Genomic DNA, 23,385 nt, shown 5'->3' with positions numbered 1-23,385 from the left:
ACTACTTTTGATACAGTGCTGCTCTAAAGACTTCCATATTAACCCAGTTTCTTTTACATTGATAATTCCACATATATTGTGTTGTGCCTGAGAAACTTAGAGCTTACAAAAAGTTGAATTTGCTCAGCCATAGTAATTGTCACGTGCCCACTCAGTTCCTATGTAAAGCTTCAAGTTGTGGGAAGAACTTTCCTTATATGGATTAGAATTGTGGTAATCGTATCTTTTGTTTGATTCCTCTGGCTTTACTTTTAATTATTTTTTTCCCCCTCAGACAGTGCAATGCTTGCTAGACAGTGGTGCTGATATTAACAGGCCAAATGTATCAGGAGCAACTCCATTGTACTTTGCTTGCAGGTATGATATTTTATATTTCCAGATGCTATATATACTCATATATATATATAAAGAAATATATATATTTCCAGATGTATATATACTCTATTTCTAGACACACACATTTCTGTGTATTTTCTAAAGCTCTCTTATTTTCCCACAAATACTGTGCTCTCTTTTAAGAGGAAGTATAATCTCTCTTTTAAGATGAAGCATTATGGTTCTATTACTTAACTGTATGAGGAAAAGTATTTTCTGTTATATTTATTTGCCATTGCTTTTATGTTACATGTGGAGCTTTTGGTTTGCTTGATTACTTCAATTTTAGACCAAGTACTTATTAACAAAAGATAAATCAGTAATCTGGTAATTCCCATCGTTTACTGTGTTATGTAACCAGGTCATTTCCAGTGGGATAAGCTGTTGGAATATATCTTGATCCAGAGCCATGTCTTTTCTTTCTCTGTATCTATAACCAAAAAAAAATCTTGAGTCAGTCTTGTTAGATATTGTTATACATTAAGTTATTTTTGTATTTCTATATTGGTTCATTTTCTTGACGTGTACATTTTGTTCACTTATTCATTAATGTATCCAGCAAATGTTTAGTTAACACTCACTGTGTCATGCATTGTTGTAGGTGTGTAATACAGTAATAAACTCTAGTCCCTAAGGAGCTAACAGTATAATTATACACATGCTGTCACACCCACACCCACACACATATATAAAAATATATACACACCTATATATTATGTATTATGTAAATGTAGTTTGCAGTTAGCATCAGTTCACAGAACACTATAGTGATTCTTCTTTTTGATTTAAATTATATGAATTATAATATTTATTTAGGCCTTCATATTCCGATATAGAGCTCTCCAGAAAGCTCCTCTCTTCTTCTTTTTTTCTGTTTTATATCATTTTATTGGAAGTTGGTTTTAGGTTGAAAGACGTGCTTTTTTTCTTGTTTAGCTTCTTGTTGGGGTCTCTGATGTTCCTTTGATGAGACCGATTCAGATCATCTATTTAACAACCCTGTATTAGAATTCAGGGGCTTTTGGGTTTCTAGACTTCCAGATCTTTCTGATTCCAGCCATTTTCCTACATTATATTTATGATTTGGTTGCTTGGCTAGAAAACCAGTTCCTTCCATAGTGTCCTGAATTTATGAATAATATCATCATTTGATTCCCTGTAATTATATCGTATCTTGAAGGGTTATCTTTAGATCAGACCTTTTTTTGAAGCTCCAGATTTGAATGTCCATCTGCCTGATTAACATCATCACTTAGAAGTACCGCAGAATCTCAGATATTAACATGTCAAAATACAGCTTCAGATTTTCCTCCTCAAACCTTTCCCCCAGTTTTTCCTCATCTTAATCAATAGAAACCTTATCCTCTCAGTTGTTTAAATTAGAAATAATTAGGTTATTTTTTATTTCTCTCTCTCTCTCTTTGTGAACTTGGAATTTATTAGTAAGCTCTATAAATTCTACCTTCAGTATATGTTTGGAATCTGAACTTCTAACTCAACCAAAACCACCTTAATGTTGTTACCTTTTGCCTAGAGTACTGCAGTAATCTCTTCACTGGTCTCCCTGATTCCTATGTTGTTTCCCTCCAATCTCTTCTTTCCTCAGCAAAGTGATCTTAAAAAAAAAAAAAAAAAAAGAATCGGCTCTTGTCACTTTGTGTTTAAGCCTTGTATATAAAACTTTTCAGTGCCTTGTTGTTACATTTTAAATATAATTCAAGTTCTACCTTGGCCTGTGAGACCTCCATGATTTCACTCCTGTTTAGCTCACTGTACTTGAACCACAGTGATTCTCTTTGCGTTCCTTAAATGCAACCAACTCTTTTCAGCAGGCTTTTCTACATGGTATTTGTTTTGCCTGAAATGTTCTTCCCTAGGCTTTTTACAGGGCTGACTGTTTCTTATTCATGTTACTGCTTAATTAAGTTACTTTTTAGGAAGGCAGTTCCTGACCAATCTAAGCAGGTCGTTCCTCAGATTTTTGATCGCAGTATCACAGTCATTTCCTTCATAGCACTTCCTATTTTGTAGTTGTTTATTTACTTGCTTATAGTCTGTCTCCCCTACATGCCTAAAAACTCAATGAAAGCAAGAATAGTGTTTATTTTGTTTACCATTTTATGTCCAAAGTGTAGTACAGTGTTTTGCACTTAGATGCGTAGTAGATGTTTTTGAATGAATGCATCACTATGAAAAATATCTTATAAAAAACAATGCCATTTATAATAGTTAAAATAGAGATATGTTAGTGTTGTGCAGAACTGGGATATCCCTATAGTTAGTCTGAGCTTAGGGATATGGCAGAAGGATTTTGAAGAAATACTTTCTCCTGGTACTGTATTCTCATCATTTAGTTTTAATGTAGCAAATATTAGATCTTTTTGAACAAATATGGTTAAGCAAGTCTGTGATGAAATGCAAAACCAAAAAATCATTGTTGTAGAAGAATAATAGATATGGAACATGGTTCTTCTGCAGGCACACTTTTAATTTTACTTGTGATATCTTGATACAGGTATAAATTAAAAATATAAGTTATTCCCAATGTGTTATTTCTCATAAATGAAAGGGAAAGGAATATAGGAAATAGAACAAGTTAACCCCCAGGACAAATTATAGGGCTCTAAGATAAAGGTTAAATGGAATATATAGTTTTTATTGGTTGAGAAGTATTATTAGATATAATATATCATATTCAAGGGTCAACTACTGAAACTATTTTCTTTGTATTTGAATTTTGCAATTAAATTTAGAATGGTATTAAGATACAGGGGAAAGAACCTAGTTTGTGTAGGCAGGTTCATATCCCAGCACCAGAGCTATACAACATTAATCAAAACTCTTGATCCCTGAAGTTTTGTTTGTTTGTGAAATGGAAGTGCTGATATCTGCCTGGTGAGATTATTGTGAAGATTAAATGTGATGGCTTCTGTAAAGCATGCTGCAGAGTATTCAACACTTAGTAGTTGATAGGTGCTCACTAAGTTCTGACATACTTCTTTCACTCTTCAGTGAGCATAAAGTCGTGTTGTCCTCATTTAATTTAATTGCTCTACAGGGGTTTCTTTTGTTTCTTGTCTAATTCTGAGCACTGTTTTTTTTTTTAATTTTTGACACAGATCCTCAATCTGTTGCCCAGGCTGGAGTGCAGTGGCGTGATCTTGGCTCACTGCAATCTCCGCTTCCTGGCTTCAAGCGATTCTCCTGCCTCTGCCTCTCAAGTAACTGGCATTACAGGCATGCGCCACCACACCCAGCTAATTTTTATATTTTAATAGAGATGGGGTTTTGCCATGTTGCCTGGGCTGGTCTCGAACTCCCGACCTCAGGTGTTCTGGCTGTCTCAGCCTCCCAAAGTGCTGGGATTACAGACATGAGCCACCATGCCTGGCCCTGAGCACTGTTTTATAATGTAGTGTTTCTGTGAGTCTTTTTCAGATGGATTTTGACCTAAAATTATGATAGAAAGGGTTTTCCAGCCAGTTTTCTTCTCTGGATACTCTGGACAGGACATCATAACTCATGTAAACTATATAACTAATGAATTCATTCCTTCTGTCATGTAAAATATAGGCACGCATTGATTTTTTTCCCCCTGCCATCTTTACACACCTTTGTTTTTAAGTCTTTTATATGACTTCTACCAGTATTTCAAATCCTGAAATTATTAGATTGATTTTATATTCAATCCTTATGTTCCTAGTTCCTTCAACTGGGTTCTTCAAATAAAGGTTGGGATGTATAATGGTTTTCAGGTATTTTCTGTGTTTGTAGATAACTTTTATTGTATTAGGAAAAGCAAGATTTGGTTAGAGTTGTATAGATACAGTAAATTAGTAAGATGTTAACGGAGTTTTAGAGGTCTCTACTAGAGTCAGAAAGGGCTAAGATTTAGAACGTGGATTTGTAGCTACTGTGAAGCAACTCGTTTCAATTAGAGTATTCAAAATCAAAGTAGCCATATAAAAGAGTTCTTAGACTGGGCCAGGCACAGTGGCTCACACCTGTAATCCCAGCACTTTGGGAGGCTGAGGCGGGTGGATCACGAAGTCAAGAGATCGAGACCATCCTGGCCAACATGGTGAAACCCCGTCTCTACTAAAAATACAAAAATTAGCTGGGCGTTGTGGCGTGCGCCTGTAGTCCCAGCTAGTCTGGAGGCTGAGGCAGGAGAATCACTTGAACCCAGGAGGCGGAGGTTGCAGTGAGCCGAGATTGCACCACTGCACTCCAGCCTGGGTGACAGAATGAGACTCCATCTCAAAAAAAAGACTTCTTACACTTAAAATTGTAAACTTTCAGCATAGGAATGGACCTTTAGAAAATATGATCTGTTTCATAAGCCATCCCCAATAATATTACAACTGTCTGGACTATTTACACTTAGGCCAAATTCTCAAATTTATAAGGATGAAAGAGTCTAAAGTTAGGGGGCTGAAAGTGTTTGAGAAATCAGATCTAAGTGCTTTAGAAGCCACCACAAGTTTCTTATTAGTTAAATTTTTGTCGACTTCTTAGTTTTCATAAAATACATTGGCAATTTCTTGAAGAGAGTATTATCTCAATCAATATTAAAAAATTGAGACTGTCTCAAAAACAATTAACTTCATTTATAAAGAATGATTATTTGTTGAGTAATTTTTTTTAGTTATTTAAACTGAAAAATCTTTTATGCAGCACTCTGAGCAGTCTGAAAGAGGATCGTTGTAATTGAATTACAGGTGAGGCACTTGAGTCCCTAACTGCATTGTGCAGATTTTTTATGTTATTAGCTATTTATTGTTTTTAAATCTATTTTAAAATTTATTCTTATTTTAAATTAGTAGTTTTTAGAGACAGGGTCTTGTTCTGCCACCCAGGCTGGAGTGCAGTGGTGTGTTCATAACTCACCGCAACCTCCAACTCCTTGGGTCAAGCAATTCTCTCATCTCAGCCTCCCAAGTAGCTGGGACTACAGATGTGCACCACCACACCGAACTAATTTTTTAATTTTTATTTTTAATAAAGTCAAGGTATGTTGTCCAAGCGGGTCTTGAACGCCTGGCCTCAAGTGATTCTCCCATCTAAGCCTCCCAAAGTGCTGAGATTACAGATGTGAGCCACGACACCTGGCCCTTAATCTGTTTTTGAAATGAAATGCCAACTGATCATAAATGAGATTTCTGTGTAGTTTTAGAAATTACTCCAGCTTTCTGAAAATGTTATAGTAGTATTTCTTTTTCTTCATGCCTGATTATCCTTTTTAGTTATATATGGTACAGAGTTATTTTGAGGCTTTATTATTTACCTTGTGTATTAAACATTGTCCTGCTTATACACGGTGATCTTGTCTGTTCATCCTGTCTGATCCCCAGTCCATTGTTCTCATAGCACATATCCTCCTGTGTATGATACCATAATTTTTTGAGTACTAATTTTTTTTTTTATTATACTTTTAAGTTCCAGGGTACATGTGCACAACGTGCAGGTTTGTTACATAGGTATACATGTGCCATGTTGGTTTGCTGTACCCATCAGCTCGTCATTTACATTAGGTGCTTCTCCTAATGCTATCCCTCCCCCAGCCCCCTGACCTCCCGACAAGCCCTGGTGTGTGATGTTCCCCATCCTGTGTCCAAGTGTTCTCATTGTTCAATTCCTACCTATGAGTGAGAACATACGGTGTTTGGTTTTGTGTCCTTGTGATAGTTTGCTGAGAATGATGGTTTCCAGCTTTATCCATGTCCCTGCAAGGGACATGAACTCCTCCTTTTTTATGGCTGCATAGTATTCCATGGTGTATATGTGCCACATTTTCTTAATCCAGTCTATCATTGATGGACATTTGGGTTGGTTGCAAGTCTTTGCTAATGTGAATAGTGCCGCAATAAACATACATGTCCATGTGTCTTTATAGTAGCATGATTTATAATCCTTTGGGTATATACCCAGTAATGGGATGGCTGAGTCAAATGGTATTTCTAGTTCTAGATCCTGGAGGAATCACCATACTGTCTTCCACAATGATTGAACTAATTTATACTCCCACCAACAGTGTAAAAGCATTCCTGTTTCTCCACATCCTCTCCAGCATCTGTTGTTTCCTGACTTTTTAATGATTGCCATTCTAACTGGCGTGAGATAGTATCTCATTGTGGTTTTGATTTGCATTTCTCTAATGACCAGTGATGATGAGCATTTTTTCATGTGTCTGTTGGTTGCATAAATTTCTTCTTTTGAGAAGTGTCTGTTCATATCCTTTGCCCAATTTTGATGGGGTTGTTTGTTTTTTTCTTGTAAATTTGTTTGAGTTCTTTGTAGATTCTGGATAGTAGCCCTTTGTCAGATGAGTAGATTGCAAAAATTTTCTCCCATTCTGTAGGTTGCCTGTTCACTCTGATGGTAGTTTCTTTTGCTGTGCAGAAGCTCTTTAGTTTAATTAGATTCCATTTGTCTATTTTGGCTTTTGTTGCCGTTGCTTTTGGTGTTTTAGTCATGAAGTCTTTGCCCATGCCTATGTCCTGAATGGTACTGCCTAGCTTTTCTTCTAGGGTTTTTATGGCTTTAGGTCTTACATTTAAGTTTTTAATCCATCCTGAATTAATTTTTGTATAAGGTGTAAGGAAGGGATCCAGTTTGAGCTTTCTACATATGGCTAGCCAGTTTTCCCAGCACCATTTATTAAATAGGGAATCCTTTCCCTATTTCTTGTTGTCAGGTTTGTCAAAGATCAGGTGGTTGTAGATGTGTGGCGTTACTTCTGAGGGCTCTGTTCTGTTCCATTGGTCTATATCTCTGTTTTAGTACCATTACCATGCTGTTTTGGTTACTGTAGCCTTGTAGTACAGTTTGAAGTCAGGTAGCATGATGCCTCCAGCTTTGTTCTTTTTGCTTAGGATTGTCTTGGCAATGCGGCTCTTTTTTGTTTCCATATGAACTTTAAAGTAGTTTTTTCCAATTCTGTGAAGAAAGTCATTGGTCGCTTGATGGGGATGGCATTGAATCTATAAATTACCTTGGGCAGTATGGCCATTTTCACGATATTGATTCTTCCTATCCATGAGCATGGAATGTTCTTCCATTTGTTTGTGTCCTCTTCTATTTCGTTGAGCAGTGGTTTGTAGTTCTCCTTGAAGAGGTCCTTCACATCCCTTGTTAGTTGGATTTCTAGGTATTTTGTTCTCTTTGAAGCAATTGTGAATGGAAGTTCACTGATGATTTGGCTCTCTGTCTGTTATTGGTATATAAGAATGCTTGTGATTTATGGACATTGATTTTGTATCCTGAGACTTTGCTGAAGTTGCTTATCAGCTTAAGGAATTTTGGGCTGAGACGATGGGGTTTTCTAAATATACAATCATGTCATCTGCAAACAGGGACAGTTTGACTTCCTGTTTTCCTAATTGAATACTGTTATTTCTTTCTCTTGCCTGATTGCCCGGGCCAGAACTTCCAACACTACATTGAATAGGAGTGGTGAGAGACAGCATCCTTGTCTTGTGCCAGTTTTCAAAGGGAATGCTTCCAGTTTTTGCCCATTCAGTATGATATTGACTGTGGGTTTGTCATAAATAGCTCTTATTATTTTGAGATATGTTCCATCAATACCTAGTTTATTGAGAGTTTTTAGCATGAAGGGCTGTTGAATTTTGTCAAAGGCCTTTTCCGCATCTATTGAGATAATCAGGTGGTTTTTGCTGTTGGTTCTGTTTATGTGATGGATTGCGTTTATTGATTTGCATATGTTGAGCCAGCCTTGTATCCCAGGGATGAAGCCAACTTGATTGGTGGATAAGCTTTTTGATGTGCTGCTGGATTTGGTTTTCCGGTGTTTTATTGAGGATTGTTGCACTGATGTTCATCAAGGATATTGGTCTAAAATTCTCTTTTTTTGTTGTGTCTCTGCCAGGCTTTGGTATCAGGATGATGCTGGCCTCATAAAATGAGTTAGGGAGGATTCCCTCTTTTTCTATTGATTGGAATAGTTTCAGAAGGAATGGTACCAGCTCCTCTTTGTACCTCTGGTAGAATTTGGCTGTGAATCCGTCTGTTCCTGGACTTTTTTTGGTTGGTAGGCTATTAATTATTGCCTCAATTTCAGAGCCTGTTATTGGTCTATTCAGAGATTCAACTTCTTCCTGGTTTAGTCTTGGGAGGGTGTATGTGTCCAGGAATTTATTCATTTCTTCTAGATTTTCTAGTTTATTTGCATAGAGGTGTTTATAGTATTCTCTGATGGTAGTTTGTATTTCTGTAGGATTGGTGGTGATACCCCCTTTATCACTTCTTATTGTGTCTGTTTGATTCTTCTCTCTCTTCTTCTTTATTAGTCTTGCTAGCAGTCTAGCTATTTTTTGTTGCTGTGTTCAGAAAACCAGCTCCTGGATTCATTGATTTTTTTTGAAGGGTTTTTTTTATGTCTCTATCTCCTTCAGTTCTGCTCTGATCTTAGTTATTTCTTGCCTTCTGCTAGCTTTTGAATGTGTTTGCTCTTGCTTCTCTAGTTCTTTTAATTGTGCTGTTAGGGTGTCGATTTTAGATCTTTCCTGCTTTCTCTTGTGGGCATTTAGTGCTATAAATTTCCCTCTACACATTGCTTTAAATGTGTCCCAGAGATTCTGATACGTTGTGTCTTTGTTCTCGTTGGTTTCAAAGAACATCTTTATTTCTGCCTTCATTTCATTATTTACCCAACAGTCATTCAGGAGCAGGTTGTTCAGTTTCCATGTAGTTGTGCAGTTTTGAATGAGTTTCTTAATCCTGAGTTCTAGTTTGATTGCACTGTGCTCTGAGAGACAGTTTGTGATTTTTGTTCTTTTACATTTGTTGAGGAGTGCTTTACTTCCAATTATGTGGTCAATTTTAGAATAAGTGCAATGTCGTGCTGAGAACAATGTATATTCTGTTGATTTGGGGTGGAGAGTTCTGTAGATGTCTGTTAGGTCCACTTGGTCCAGAGCTGAGTTCAATTCCTGGATATCCTTGTTAGCCTTCTGTCATGTTGATCTGTCTATTATTGACAGTGGTGTGTTTAAGTCTCCCATTATTATTGTGTGGGAGTCTAAGTCTCTTTGTATGTCTCTAAGGACTTGCTTTATGAGTCTGGGTGCTCCTGTGTTGAGTGCATATATATTTAGGATAGTTAGCTCTTCTTGTTGCATTGATCCCTTTACCATTATGTGATGTCCTTCCTTGTCTGTTTTGATCTTCTTTGGTCTAACGTCTGTTTTATCAGAGACCCGGATTGCAACCCCTGCTTTTTTTTTTTTTGGCTTTTCATTTGCTTGGTAGATCTTCCTCCATCCCTTTATTTTGAGCCTATGTGTGTTTCTCCATGTGAGATGGGTCTCCTGAATACAGCACACTGATGGGTCTTGACTCTTTATCTAATTTACCCGTCTGTCTTTTAATTGGGGCATTTAGTCCATTTACATTTAAGGTTAATATTGTTATGTGTGAATTTGATCCTGTCATTATGTTAGCTGGTTATTTTGCCTGTTAATTGATGCAGTTTCTTCATAGCGTTGATGGTCTTTACAATTTGGCGTGTTTTTGCCGTGGCTGGTACTGGTTGTTCCTTTCCATGTTTAGTGCTTCCTTCAGGAGGAGCTCTTGTAAGGCAGGCCTGGTGGTGACAAAATCTCTCAGCATTTACATGTCTGTAAAGGATTTTATTTCTCCTTCACTTACGAAGCTTAGTTTGGCTGGATATGAAATTCTGAGTTGAAAATTCTTTTCTTTAAGAATGTCAAATATTAGCCCCCACTCTCTTCTGGCTTGTAGAGTTTCTGCCGAGAGATCTACTGTTAGTCTGATGGGCTTCCCTTTGTGGGTAACCTGACCTTTCTCTCTGACTGCCCTTAATATTTTTTCCTTCATTTCAACCTTGATAAATCTGACAATTATGTGTCTTGGGGTTGCTCTTCTTGAGGAGCATCTTTGTGGTGTTCTCTGTACTTCCTGAATTTGAATGTTGGCCTGCCTTGCTAGGTTGGGGAAGTTCTCCTGGATAATATCCTAAAGAGTGTTTTCCAACTTGGTTCCGTTCTCCCTGTCACTTTCAGGTACACCAATCAGACATAGATTTGATCTTTTCACATAGTCCTGTATTTCTTGGAGGCTTTGTTCGTTTCTTTTTACTCTTTTTTTCTCTAATCTTGTCTTTTCACTTTATTTCATTAATTTGATCTTCAATCACTGATATCCTTTCTTCCACTTGATTGAATTGGCTATTGAAGCTTGTGCATGCATTACGAAGTTCTCTAGCCATGGTTTTCAGCTCCATCAGGTCATTTAAGGTCTTCTCTACACTGTTTATTCCAGTTAGCCATTTGTCTAACCTTTTTTCAAGGTTTTTAGCTTCCTTGTGATGGGTTAGAACATCCTCCTTTAGCTCAGAGAAGTTGCTATTACCAGCCTTCTGAAGCCTACTTCTGTGAACTCGTCAAAGTCATTCTCCATCCAACTTTGTTCTCTTGCTGGCAAGGAGCTGTGATCCGTTGAAGGAGAAGAGGTGCTCTGATTTTTAGAATTTTCAGCTTTTCTGGTCTGGTTTCTCCCCATCTTTGTGATTTTGTCTACCTTTGGTCTTTGATGTTGGTTACCTACAGGTTAAGTTTTGGTGTGGATGTCCTTTTTGTTGATGTTGATGCTACTCCGTTCTTAGTTTTCCTTCTGACAGTCAGGTCCCTCAGCTGCAGGTCTGTTAGAGTTTCCTGGAGGTTCATTCCAGACCCTGTTTGCCTGGGTATCACCAGCAGAGGCTGCAGAACAGCAAATATTGCTGCCTTTTCCTTCCTCTGGAAGCTTCGTCCCAGAGGGGCACCTGCCTGTATGAGGTGTCTGTCGGCCCCTACTAGGAGGTGTCTCCCAGTTAGGCTACACAGGGGTCAGGGACCCACTTGAGGAGGCAGTCTGTCTGTTCTCAGAGCTCAAAGGCTGTGCTGGGAGAACCACTGCTCTCTTCTGAGCTGTCAGACAGGGACATTTAAGTCTGCAGAAGTTGTCTGCTGCCTTTTTTTCAGCTATGCCCTGCCCACAGAAGTGGAGTCTATGGAGGCAGTAGGCCTTACTGAGCTGCGGTGGGCTCCACCTAGTTCGAGCTTCCCGGTCGCTTTGTTTACCTACTCAAGCCCCAGTAATGGCAGACGCCCCTACCCCCACCAGGCTGCATGCAGCCTGGCAGGATGATCTCAGACTGCTGCACTAGCAGTGAGCAAGGCTCTGTGGGCACGGGACCTGCCGAGCCAGGCACGGGATGGAATCTCCTGGTGTGTTGTTTACTAAGACCTTGGGAAAAGCGCAGTATTTTGGCAGGAGTGTCCCGTTTTTCCAGGTAGTCTGTCACGGCTTCCCTTGGCTAGGAAGGGAAATCCCCTGACCCCTTGAGCTTCCCAAGTGAGGCGACGCCCCACCCTACTTCGGCTCACCCTCCATGGGCTGCACCTACTGTCCAACCAGTCCCAATGAGATCGACCAGGTACCTCCTTTGGAAATGCAGAAATCACCCGTCTTCTGTGTTGATCATGGTAGGAGCTGCAGACTGGAGCTGTTCATATTCGGCCATCTTGGAATGGGAGTCTTGAGACTAAATTGTTTACTTTTAAAGGTCATAAAACATAAAGGGCAATCTCTGTTTATCTTGCTAGAGCAGCATGATATCATTGAAGGATTTTGGAGTCAGACTGATGCAGATTCAAATTCTGGTCTGCCATGTAACTCCTCATCATGAGCAACTCCATTATACTCTAGAGCTATGGTTTTCTCATCTGAAAAATTGGGTGAATACTGTTAAAATAAAAATTTTAGAAAAAATAAATTTAAAGTTTATTTAAATGAAAAACGATTCATGAATCAGGCAGCACTCAGAATCAAAAGGGGGAGAGAGCTCTTCCCAGCAATTTGTAAGTAATGAGCTTTTGTAGGCTGAATATGGAAGCAAAGTAGAGAAATCACCTGACTGGCTACCCTTATGCGTGTATTTGCCTAATTTGGTCATGGTGTGAAGAATTGGCTGTCTGATTCGTTGAAACTGCTCTTTGTTGCAAAATATATACTCCCAAGTTACGTTGAAGTTTGTTACAGAGGAACTCAAAAGTATAGTGACAGTCTCAGGCTAGTGGCCTCCTGTTTGCTTAATTTAACGATGCTTATAACAGTGTCAGCATTAAGTCAGACTTTGCACAGAGGATTCAGCATAATGCTTGTTACCTAGTATATCCGAAATAAATTGTGTTTCAGGTCTCTTGTTATTTTCTATAGTGCAGCGTTGTCTTTAATACTTATTTGTCAAATGAATGGTGTCTGAAGTTAAAGCCTATAATACAATTCATTAAATGTATTGAGTACATGTTATAAGACAACTGCCATGGTTGGTGCTATGGAACAAGCCTACTGTCAAGAAGTTTACAATTTAATTGGAAAAAATTGGACACACGGATATTAAAGAACTGTAAAAGAGATATCATTAAAATTGAACTCAGCAGTTTTATAAGATGGATTCCTCAGAACCTTGGCTACTAGCAAAAGTATCACTATATCCCTAAATAAATTAAGCTCAAGTTAGTTGCTTTTCACTTGGCCTCTATTTTTAGGCATGTTAAAGAATGGAACAGTGTAAATGAAACGTTAACCACTGTTAGCTATTGTTTATAACATCTTGACCAACACTTTGAGCTTAATGACAAGTGATGCTTGATGAGGACTTCTTGCTTGATGCCGGTAAAGCTGATCATTGTTGCTTTCAAAGGGATTGCTAATTTACTTTTCTGATTTTTCTAGAATAAATTAGATAGTATTCTTAAGTTATGGCTTATTGGTATTAAGGAAGATAATCAGTATAATAATAAAGTATCAAGAGAGTGATAGACCTATAATAACTCTTGCAGGGTTTTCTGGCACTAGATTCGTAGTAGGATACTATTAAGTTTTTTTTTTTAAAAACTTTAATTCCAATTGGTTTTAAATTATTCTTCATACAGTGCCATTTTGTGAAAGAGAATGAATAGTGTTTTGTTTTTTAAGTTTCTGATAAATCTGTGTAATGTTTTTCTTTGTGAAATGACATGCCTCTTTAGGTAATGTAGTTGTGGAAAGGGTATTGGTCTAGAAGCCCAGGTGCCTGAGTTCTAGTTTCCCCTGTGCTTTGATTACTTGCTTTTCTCATCTACAGAGTTCTTTTTGGATTCATGCTCTTCCAAACTGTACAATTTATTTGGGCATTTCTTTCTTTTCTTTTTTTTTTTTTTTTTTGAGACAGGGTTTCTCTCCCAGGCTGGAGTGCAGTGGGGCATTCTTGGCTCACTGCAACTTCTGCCTCCCGGGTTCAAGTGATTCTCCTGCCTTAGCCTCCCAAGTAGCTGGGATTACAGGCGCCTGCTACCACGCCCAGCTAATTTTGTATTTTTAATAGAGACAGGATTTCACCATGTTGGCCAGGCTGGTCTGGAACTCCTGACCTCAGGTGATCCACCTACCCCGGCCTTCCAAAGTGCTGGGATTACAGGTTTGAGCCACCATGCCTGGCCCTGGGCATATCTTAAGAATCAGCCATTAACATTAATTTCCCTGGAGTGATAGTTACACAATTCTACTTCTACAAGAAAGAGAGCAATCAGGGAATGAGGCATATGGATAGGAGAGTTCATTCTAGGGCAGAATGAATACCTATCTGCAGAAGCCAAACTGAGTGGGTTGATAAAATGAAGATAGAAAGCTAGATAGTATTTTTGGCTAATAACCCCGCTTCATGTTCCCTTTTTCCCCAGATTCTCTTACATTGGTTTTACTTTTCTCCTTCCTTCCTTTTAATTTTTTTTTTCAAAGTTTTACAAGTGTGCCATAAAATGTACTCTTGTTTTGACTCTTGAGGTTCTTTTGGATTAAGACGCCTAGAGACTTGAATGTGTGTGGTAGGAAGAAGGTCAGGCTAAAGTTGCAAATGGTCAAGTTAAGGTGGAGAGAGGGATTAGGAAGTGAATGTAAGAAAAAAATAAAGCAGAAGCCTGAGTAGTAGTTACTTATCCCCAAAATATTATGACTTATTTTAGGAAATGTGACACAAATTCAATTCTAAAATTTAATAGGTCATGTTCTGGTCTACGTAGTGAAAGCGTGGCTTAACATTGAGAAAAGTTTTTGTGATTATGAAGATGTATTTCACATCCTCTTAATTTTTAAAAGTGATACTCTTCCATTGACTCATATTAACTATCCATAATTCATAAAGACTTTAAAAAGATTGTATTTTTAACTTGTTTCTATTTCCACACAGTCATGGTCAGAGAGATACAGCACAGATCCTACTATTACGAGGAGCCAAATATCTGCCAGATAAAAATGGAGTAACTCCTCTGGATTTATGTGTACAGGTGTGTTTTTCATTTATATTCTGAGCCCCTTATCTTTATAATAGAAACTAGAATGGTAAAAATTATTATTTTTTCAATGAAGGGGTAGGTGCAAAGATTTTTATTGTGTGAAGAATATGAACTTTAAAAGGGACTGTTTTTAAACCTGGATAATTTTAAGTCTTGTTTTTAGGGTGGATATGGAGAGACTTGTGAAGTATTAATTCAATATCACCCGAGGCTTTTTCAGACTATTATTCAAATGACACAGAATGAAGACCTCCGAGAAAACATGGTAATGTATTTGTGATAGTAGCTTGTAAATGAAGAAGCTTTATTCCTGCTCAGCATATATGACATTTTACAAATGTGCTTAGCTTAGTAATTTTGCTTATTGTCACAAATATCTTAATAATTAGCTTATCTGCATTATAGGATAAGTGTGAATTAGATAATAATTAATATGGTTTTTGCTAATATTTGGCCATATAAATCTTCTGCCCTCTAGGTCTTTGGTCTCTCCTTAAGATAACTAGAATAGGCTGGGCGCGGTATCTCACGCCTGTAATTCCAGCACTTTGGGAGGCCGAGGTGGGTGGATTGCTTGAGTCCAGGAGTTTGAGACTAGCTTGGGCAACAAAGACCCAGTCTCTTAAAAAGAAAATTACAAAAATTAGCTAAGTGTAGTGGCATGCATCTGTAGTCTGAGCTGCTTGGGAGGCTGAGCTGGGAGGAGGGATTGAGCCCAGGAGGTTGAGCCTGCAGTGAGCCGAGATCATGTCACTGCCCACTACACTCTAGCCTGGGCGATACAGTGATGCTCTGTCTTTAAAAAAAAAAAAATAGTAATAACAATAATATTCCCATGGCAAGAGGAAAAGACTCTGTGGAGGAATATCATTATGATTGGTAATCACTAGTTTACTCAGCTATGTGTTTGTGATAATTTTAGTCTTAGAAAAATTGCAGAGTTTAAATTTCTCTTTTATTTTAGAGGTTTAGAATTAAATTTCCAAAACTATACTTGGTGATTTTTAAATTCTATCTATATTTACTATTGTTTTGTACTGGGTGATTTTCAACAAAGATTTTATTATGTATCATCATATCTCTATATTAGCTTTTAAACTTATGCAAGACAAAATAAAGGACTTGATTTAGACTAATTGGCTTTAAGATACATAATAGGTACTTAATTGTTTGGTAAGATTTAATGGATTACTATGTAATCACATTTTTTTATTTGTGAAAAATTTAGTTACGGCAAGTTCTGGAGCATTTGTCTCAGCAAAGTGAAAGCCAGTACCTAAAGATTCTAACAAGCCTTGCTGAAGTTGCTACAACAAATGGTCATAAACTGCTTAGGTAAGTGTTTCGCAATAAGAGGAAATCAATAGGTAGCAGTGTCTGTTGGCTTCACCTCCTGAGTAGTTTATTCTGCGGGATGCCTTTTGTCAGTGATAACAATGTTATAAAAATTTGCTGACTTCTGGTTTGTTTTGTTTGAAAGGACCAGGGTAATCAACTATTGCTAAAGAGATTTTAGTCTCTCTAAAGAGACTATAAAGAGACTAAAAATAGAGCATACTTCAGTGAATTTGGGCATATGTGTCTATAATTTTGTGAAATGATTACTTACCTAGACATATAAGTAAATGTACATGAAGAAGAATTGAGAAAGTTCAGGAATCTTGACCACTAATTAATAAAATTAGGTACAAGCGACTGTTTAACCTTTCAGTGTACTTTCATGACTCCTTATAAAGTTTTTTTCTCTGAACTGTCCCCGTCAGTTAAGTTCTTTATTATTTCTAAAAGATCCTGTGGTTTTATCATCACTAAGTTAGTGGAGTTAATGCCTTTTATTACTTGAATTTATATATAAAGTGTTTTCCTGTAGCTACACTTCTTTCTATGTGGCTGGCTACCCCAATTAGGAATAAGCAGCCACTGAGAAATGATTATTGTCTTATTATTTCTTAGCCTGCAAATTTGACCCCCTTCTAATTTGGATGCTTCCCCCTTCATATTGTTCGTTTTACTAATTACTTCCACTCTTAGTAGATTGACAGGTCCTGATCTTCTCCCATCTCTGTAGTTGCAACTGAAATTTTTTCCACCCAATACCATGCTACTTCTTTAAATCAGCTATATTATTAAATTTATTATTCTATCCATTTGTTTCAGTCTTCTTTGGGACATTTCATGTATTTCAGAGCAGAATCACGTTCTGTACTGTTTACTTAAAAGGCCCTTTGCTAGGTTCCTTATGCTTCATGATTCCAAGATCACCTTCTTACGTTCTTTTAACCATTTAGTCTTTCTTCAGCAATTCTACTCAATATACCATTTGTTCATTTTAAAAATTATTCTATTTCTACCTTTGAGACTACTCATAGACTCTGTCTGTAACAGTCATTGAATTCCAGCTTTCCGTAATGCTCTTACTAATTCCCAGTAATCCATGTATTTCATGGAATCCTTGTAAGATTCAGATGTACTAATTAAAAGCATGGGCTTGGAGTCAGCCAGACTCAGGCTTACATCCAGACATCATCATTTACTGTGTGACCTTAGCAACTAACTTTTTAGAGTTAACCTTCAATATCTACCCATCCATCGAATATATATGCACATATATATATGCACACACACATATATATGTATGTGTGTGTGTATATGTGTATATATGTGTGTATATGTGTGCGTGTATATATGTATGTATACATATATGTGTGTATGTATGTGCGTATATATATGTGTATATATGTGTGTGTATATATGTGTATATATGTATATATGTGTATACACACACACACACACACACACACATATAATTATTTTTTTTGAGACAGAGTCTCGCTCTGTTGCCCAGGCAGCACAATCTTGGCTCACTGCAACCTCCGCCTCCCAGGTTCAAGCAATTCTCCTGCCTTAGCCTCCCAAGTAGCTGGGATTACAGGCATGCACCACCACGCCTGGCTAATTTTTTGTATTTTTAGTAGAGATGGGGTTTTGCCATGTTGCCTAGGCTGGTCTTGAACTCCTGAGCTCTGGCAATCCACTCATCTCGGCCTACCAAAGTGCTGGGATTACAGGCGTGAGCCAGTGCGCCTAGCCAAATACATATTTTTGAGGGCCTACCATCCATTAGGCCATCTGTGAGGTGATCATGAATAAAACAGACAAGATCTCTATGTTGAAATTACAGTCTAATCAGGATTTTGTTGGATTTTATTCCATTTTGTTGGAAACTGGTAATATCTTTGAGTTGTGAGAGTGAAATAAGATAATTCTGTAAAATGCAAAGCAGGGGGTCCAGTATGTAGTAGAGGTGATGATGGTTATAATTTTAAGTACCCCATAAAGCCATTTAGCCTGTTTTCCTACATTTATACCTTACAGTAACTTTGCAATTTAGATGTTATCTCCATTTTACGTGTAAAAAAATTGAAGTTAAATGATTTGCCAAGCTAATAAATAAACCTGGATTTATATCCTCAGTAGTAAATAGCAGATTCTAGGTTCTAATCTAGCTTCTAAAAATGACAGGGGTGGTTAGTGGGACAGGAGAAACAGGGTAGGGAAAAGGAACCCATGACCAAAACAATAGCAGTTTTTAAAAAATTACTCTGCTAAACTGTGCTCTCTCACCACTTACAGTGCTACCTTCCAAATGCTTTATAGAATCTTATTTTTATGGCCATTTTTGGCCTGTAAATATCTCATTGTTGGGATTGGTAGTGAGTACTGGTTATTAGTTAGAATTTATTGTACTGTTAAAAAGGTAATTCTTAAGATGATTTCAAATACAAATTGTTTCCCCCTGCTGATTAATGGTATTTTTGTAGAGTATTTCATTTGTGTTTATTTGTGAATCATTTTATGTTTCTTAACCCATTATGTGAAGTAATGTTGACCCTTGTTTTAATAGAAATTTTCATTAAGAAAATAACTGATTCAAATATATGTTAATTAGTGACAACTAAGGTATTATCCAGCACACTTTTGGAAAAATTGGTAGCCTATTATCTAACTGATTTCAGGAATATTTGCTAAAGATAATAAACATTTACCAAGGCGTTTGCACATAATGTTATGTTTATATTGAAATGAAATTTTATTGTCCTTTCTGTATATTTATGATTCAAAGTAAAGGTAGTTAACAATGTGGAAATGAATAGAGAAATCATAGCCATATGCTAAGTAAGACACTGAATAAGAATATACCCATATAAACCAAAGGCGAGGATTTTACAATGATAGGGGTTTGAGTTAGGAAATTAATTTTTTTTTTTTTTTTTGTGATGGAGTCTTGCTCTGTCGCCCAGGCTGGAGTGCAGTAGCGCGATCTCGGCTTACTGCGAGCCCCGCCTCCCGGGTTCACGCCATTCTCCTGCCTCAGCCTCCCAAGTAGCTGGGACTACATGCGCCCGCCACTACGCCCGGCTAATTTTTTGTGTTTTTAGTAGAGACGGGGTTTCACTGTGTTAGCCAGGATGGTCTCGATCTCCTGATCTTGTAATCCGCCTGCCTTGGCCTCCCAAAGTGCTGGAATTACAGGCGTGAGCCACCTCGCCTGGCCGGAAATTAATTTTTAAACTTTTATTTCGAGGCATGGTAGCTTTGGAACAAATGACCATTTTATGATCAACTGGAAAAGGGTATATGAAGTTTAGAGATACTTCATGGGTAGGAAAGTGAGAAAATGATATTTTTTACACCAGTGATTCATCTTAGAAGAAGTTTCAATTGAGTGAAGTAATACAAAATTGTTTGACTATTTGTAATTAATAATAACCAGATTCCATGGTTTCAGAAAATACCTCTTACCTTAAAGTAAGATAACCCATGATGTATTCCCTAAGATACTTAAAACAAATATTCGCATATGTGGTAATTTTGCAGAAGAAAATCAAATTCACATCTCTCTCACAGAATTTAGAGTCATTGTAGTTAACTTTTCCAAGAGCTGGAACACAGTGAAAGAAGGAGATGGTTACAACCAAACTACATTTCTATTTTTTTAGTGTCAACAATCTTATGATATACAATTAGAATCACTATTTCATAAAGACAAATATGTAAAAATCAGTGCAAACTAAATCACTCTATACACATTTGATTCAAAATTACTGAGCAAAAAAGGCTGTGCTAATGTGCTCTAGCTGTATTGACAGCAATAGCTATTGATGTTTTACGAACACTCGTAGCTGAAAGTTAATTTTTATTGACTTTTAAAACAATTTAATGAGTCTTACAATGAGAAAATAACATGACTATTAAAGTGAAAATGTCAAGAAATTTTGGTTCATGTCACCAGGGTTGAAAATGCCCTCTAATTTGGTACTTATCAAACAAATACTTGAAAGTCGACGTTTGTCATTACCATCTTACTAATACTATTTTTTTTTAAATATTGAAGAAAACCTACAAATATCATAAAGGAAGATTTCAATGAACTGGGTAAAATATATATAAGGGAAGAGAGAGTAAGCTTTTGATAATCAAATTTATACAAATGTGGCTTACTGCCACGGTTACTATTTGAGACCGTCACTATGACAGTTACTACTGTTAGTACTTGAAACTGTCATTATGAGACTGAACAAAGTAGGATGAACACAGAAATGAAAACTTAAGACAAAAGAAACTATATATATATATATATATTTTTTTTTTTTTTTTTTTTTTTGAGAGGAGTCTTACTCGGTCACCCAGGCTGGAGTGCAGTGGTGCAGTCTCAGCTCACTGCAAGCTCCGCCTCCTGGGATCACGCTATTCTCCTGCCTCAGCCTCCTGAGTAGCTGGGCCTACAGGTGCCCGCCACCCAGCCCAGCTAATTTTTTGTACTTTTAGTAGAGATGGGGTTTCACCGTGTTAGCCAGGATGGTCTCAATCTGCCGACCTCGTGATCTGCCTGCCTCAGCCTCCCAAAGTGCTGGGATTACAGGCTTGAGCCACCGCGCCGGGCCAAAAGCAACTGTTTTACAGGAAGCGGCCAGGGGAAGAAGAGAGCTCCGTGCTTCTAGTGAGCAAAGGCAGCAACAACTTTGAGCTTCTACAGCCCTTGGTATTTATTGGGTAGAAAGAGCAGGGAAGAGGAGCAAATGATTGATCAGCTGCTTGATTGATCACAGGTTCATATTGTTGCTAACAGGCTTCAGATGTACCTAATCACAAGAAATACTTATGCCTGGGTCGTGACTGCCCTCGGCATTCCTTCTGGGTGGCAGACGCAGTTTGTCAGTTTGCCAGCATCCTGCATTCATGAGAACAGTTTGCTGTTTACTCATATGGCCTCCAGTGGTATACTGAGTTGATCACAACCTTCACCCTTTCGGCCTCCAACATACAAAGATAAATCCTGCTGTTCTGCGCAGAAGTTCATGCAACTCTTTGCTTTGCTCCAACATTTGTGATATAAGATAACTGATGTTAGAGATTTCAAAATAAAACCACCATCAACCAACAAAAATATTGTGTTTAAAGATATATTATTAGATTCAATACAAATTTAGCCTAACTCGTACAGTTTTTCTGTGGAAAGGTAATGATTGGTATTCATGATGTTGACCAATACCAAGGTACTGTGGGATTCTGAAGGGCTTTCTGATCAGTAAAAGTGAGTTTATGTTAATTTAATATGATTTAGTGTTAATTGAATTTTAGTCTTTTCTTTTTTCATGGTAGGCAAATATTTCCTATATTTGTGTATAGTCGTAAGGCAGCCCATTATGTAGAGAACAAATCTAATGCAGATAGCAACTTTAAAATTTTTCAATTTGTGAATGTTCTATATGTGAATAATTGGTTATTATTCTGGGGTGGGAAGGGGATATGGGATTATGGATATTGTGGCAGAGCGTTCAGTTTAGCTTCTTCGTTAAAACAGTTGTGGGTTGGCCTAAGAATATGATGATTTATACCATTGCTTCTCTGTGAAATACAATCAGACTTCTAAAGTATAAATTTAATTTACAAATATACTTCTGAAAGTAAAAGTTTAGGGGTTGCTTTGAAGTTGTTGCCACAAGAAACCAACTATTCTAAAGGAGTGTTTTTCTTCATGTTTTATGCTTTGATCATTGGTTATATTCTGGGTGCTTAAGAAATAGTAATTCATTTATATGCAAGTTAAATAATGTAACTTCCTGTTAAACTGTTCTATCTGCTATCATGATAGGAAAGGAATTTTACTCCAGTTACATTATAATATGAAACAGATGGTCAGTGGGATGAAAATGTTTTAAAATAAGTATTTTAAGATGTAATTTGTTTTACTCCATCTAATCTCATATTTTAATTTTTATTTTCAGCCTCTCTAGCAATTATGATGCTCAAATGAAGAGCCTTTTAAGGATTGTGAGAATGTTTTGTCACGTCTTTCGAATTGGTCCATCCTCCCCCAGTAATGGAATTGATATGGGCTACAATGGGAATAAAACTCCAAGAAGCCAGGTGTTCAAGGTGAGAAAAGTATATGGCATTGTTAGGAAGATAGACATAAAAGAGATGAATTTGACAAAGCATGCATTCATTAATCAGAAAGCTCATGAACTGGTTGTAAGTTTGGTTTATACCCATATCACTTAAAATTAGGGACACCTTTCTCCTCTCAACTCTGTCTAATCAATAGCAAGTTGGTGAGCTTTCTGTATTTTTCTTACAAATAAAATTTTTTATTCCATTGGTGTTTTATTCTAAGGGTAGAGATATTTAGTGTTTAAAATTAATTTTATTAAGTTATAGGTTTTTAATGTAATATGCAGCCATGCATATTACATGCTGGTAAAAGCCAGCATGCTTTTGAAAGAAATGTATTTCTTATTAGTAAGGAAAGAAAATGCACAGTTTTTATTTATATTTTAATATGATATGTGTGTTAGGTGTGTGTCTGTATGTGTTTTCAAAGTAAGGTACTTTCATTTACTGGGTTTACTAACAGTTAATTCCTGAGATAACTGCAAGGAAGAGTTGCTGAGATATTTTCTTAAAATATTTTATATTGCTTCAGCTGCCTTTCTAAGCACATATGGATGAAGTCCTTGGAAGATTCATGTAAAAACCAAGGGAGTGTTGCTACTCATGTTAAATTATAATTTTATGAAGTAAACAAAATGAATATGACTATCATTGCTGTTGTTACTGTTTTTTTGGGTGGCATTTTAAAGTAACAGATTTTAGAAAAATGTGTAATTTAATAACTTCGTGTTTTTTATTTATTCATGTATTTATTTTTTGAAATGGAGCCTCACTCTGTTGCCTAGGCTGGAGTGCAGTGGCACAATCATGGTTGACTGCAGCCTCGACCTCCCTGGGCTCAGGTGATGCTCCCACCTCAACCTCCCCAGTAGCTGGGACTAGAGGTGCATGCCACCATACCTGGCTAATTTTTGTATTTTTTGGTAGAGATGGGGTTTTGCCATGTTGCCCAGGCTAGTCTCGAACTCCTGGGCTCAAGCAGTCTGTCTGCCTCTGCCTCCCAAAGTGCTGGGATTACAGGCGTGAGCCACCGCACCCAGCCAACTTACATTTCTTTAAACAATCGTTTGAGTATAAAATATAGGTTATTTATCCAAAAAGTGATATAAATGCTTTTATGTGCCACTTCCTTGAAAACTAGTTAGGATTGACAGCTTTGCTGTCTGTAAAATTCAAAGCTAAACTAGTGTTCTATACT

The 23,385-nt window shown here is 37.2% G+C and overlaps 1 protein-coding gene across 13 annotated transcripts in view; it reads left to right on the top strand.

Annotated features, from left to right (window-relative positions):
• HACE1 (HECT domain and ankyrin repeat containing E3 ubiquitin protein ligase 1) overlaps positions 1-23,385 on the top strand; it is a 135,888-nt gene that overhangs the window by 48,437 nt on the left and 64,066 nt on the right. For 11 of the 13 annotated variants that reach the window (XR_009212443.1, XM_058435435.1, XM_032155868.2 and 8 more), the window contains 5 exons: positions 275-357; positions 14,627-14,723; positions 14,896-14,997; positions 15,961-16,067; positions 22,022-22,172. Coding sequence is in view for 12 of the 13 variants with exons in the window: in XM_058435435.1 (XP_058291418.1) it covers positions 275-357; positions 14,627-14,723; positions 14,896-14,997; positions 15,961-16,067; positions 22,022-22,172 (540 nt within the window). In the remaining variant the exon portion in view is untranslated. The remainder of the gene's footprint in view (positions 1-274; positions 358-14,626; positions 14,724-14,895; positions 14,998-15,960; positions 16,068-22,021; positions 22,173-23,385) is intronic. The other 2 variants (XM_058435442.1, XM_058435443.1) reach the window with 1 other exon arrangement.

Source organism: Hylobates moloch, unplaced genomic scaffold (genome assembly GCF_009828535.3).
Source record: "Hylobates moloch isolate HMO894 unplaced genomic scaffold, HMol_V3 SCAFFOLD_2, whole genome shotgun sequence".
NCBI classification, from domain to species: Eukaryota; Metazoa; Chordata; class Mammalia; order Primates; family Hylobatidae; genus Hylobates; species Hylobates moloch.
The sequence above is the reverse complement of the archived record's forward strand: the minus strand, read 5'-3'. Positions and strand labels throughout refer to the sequence as shown.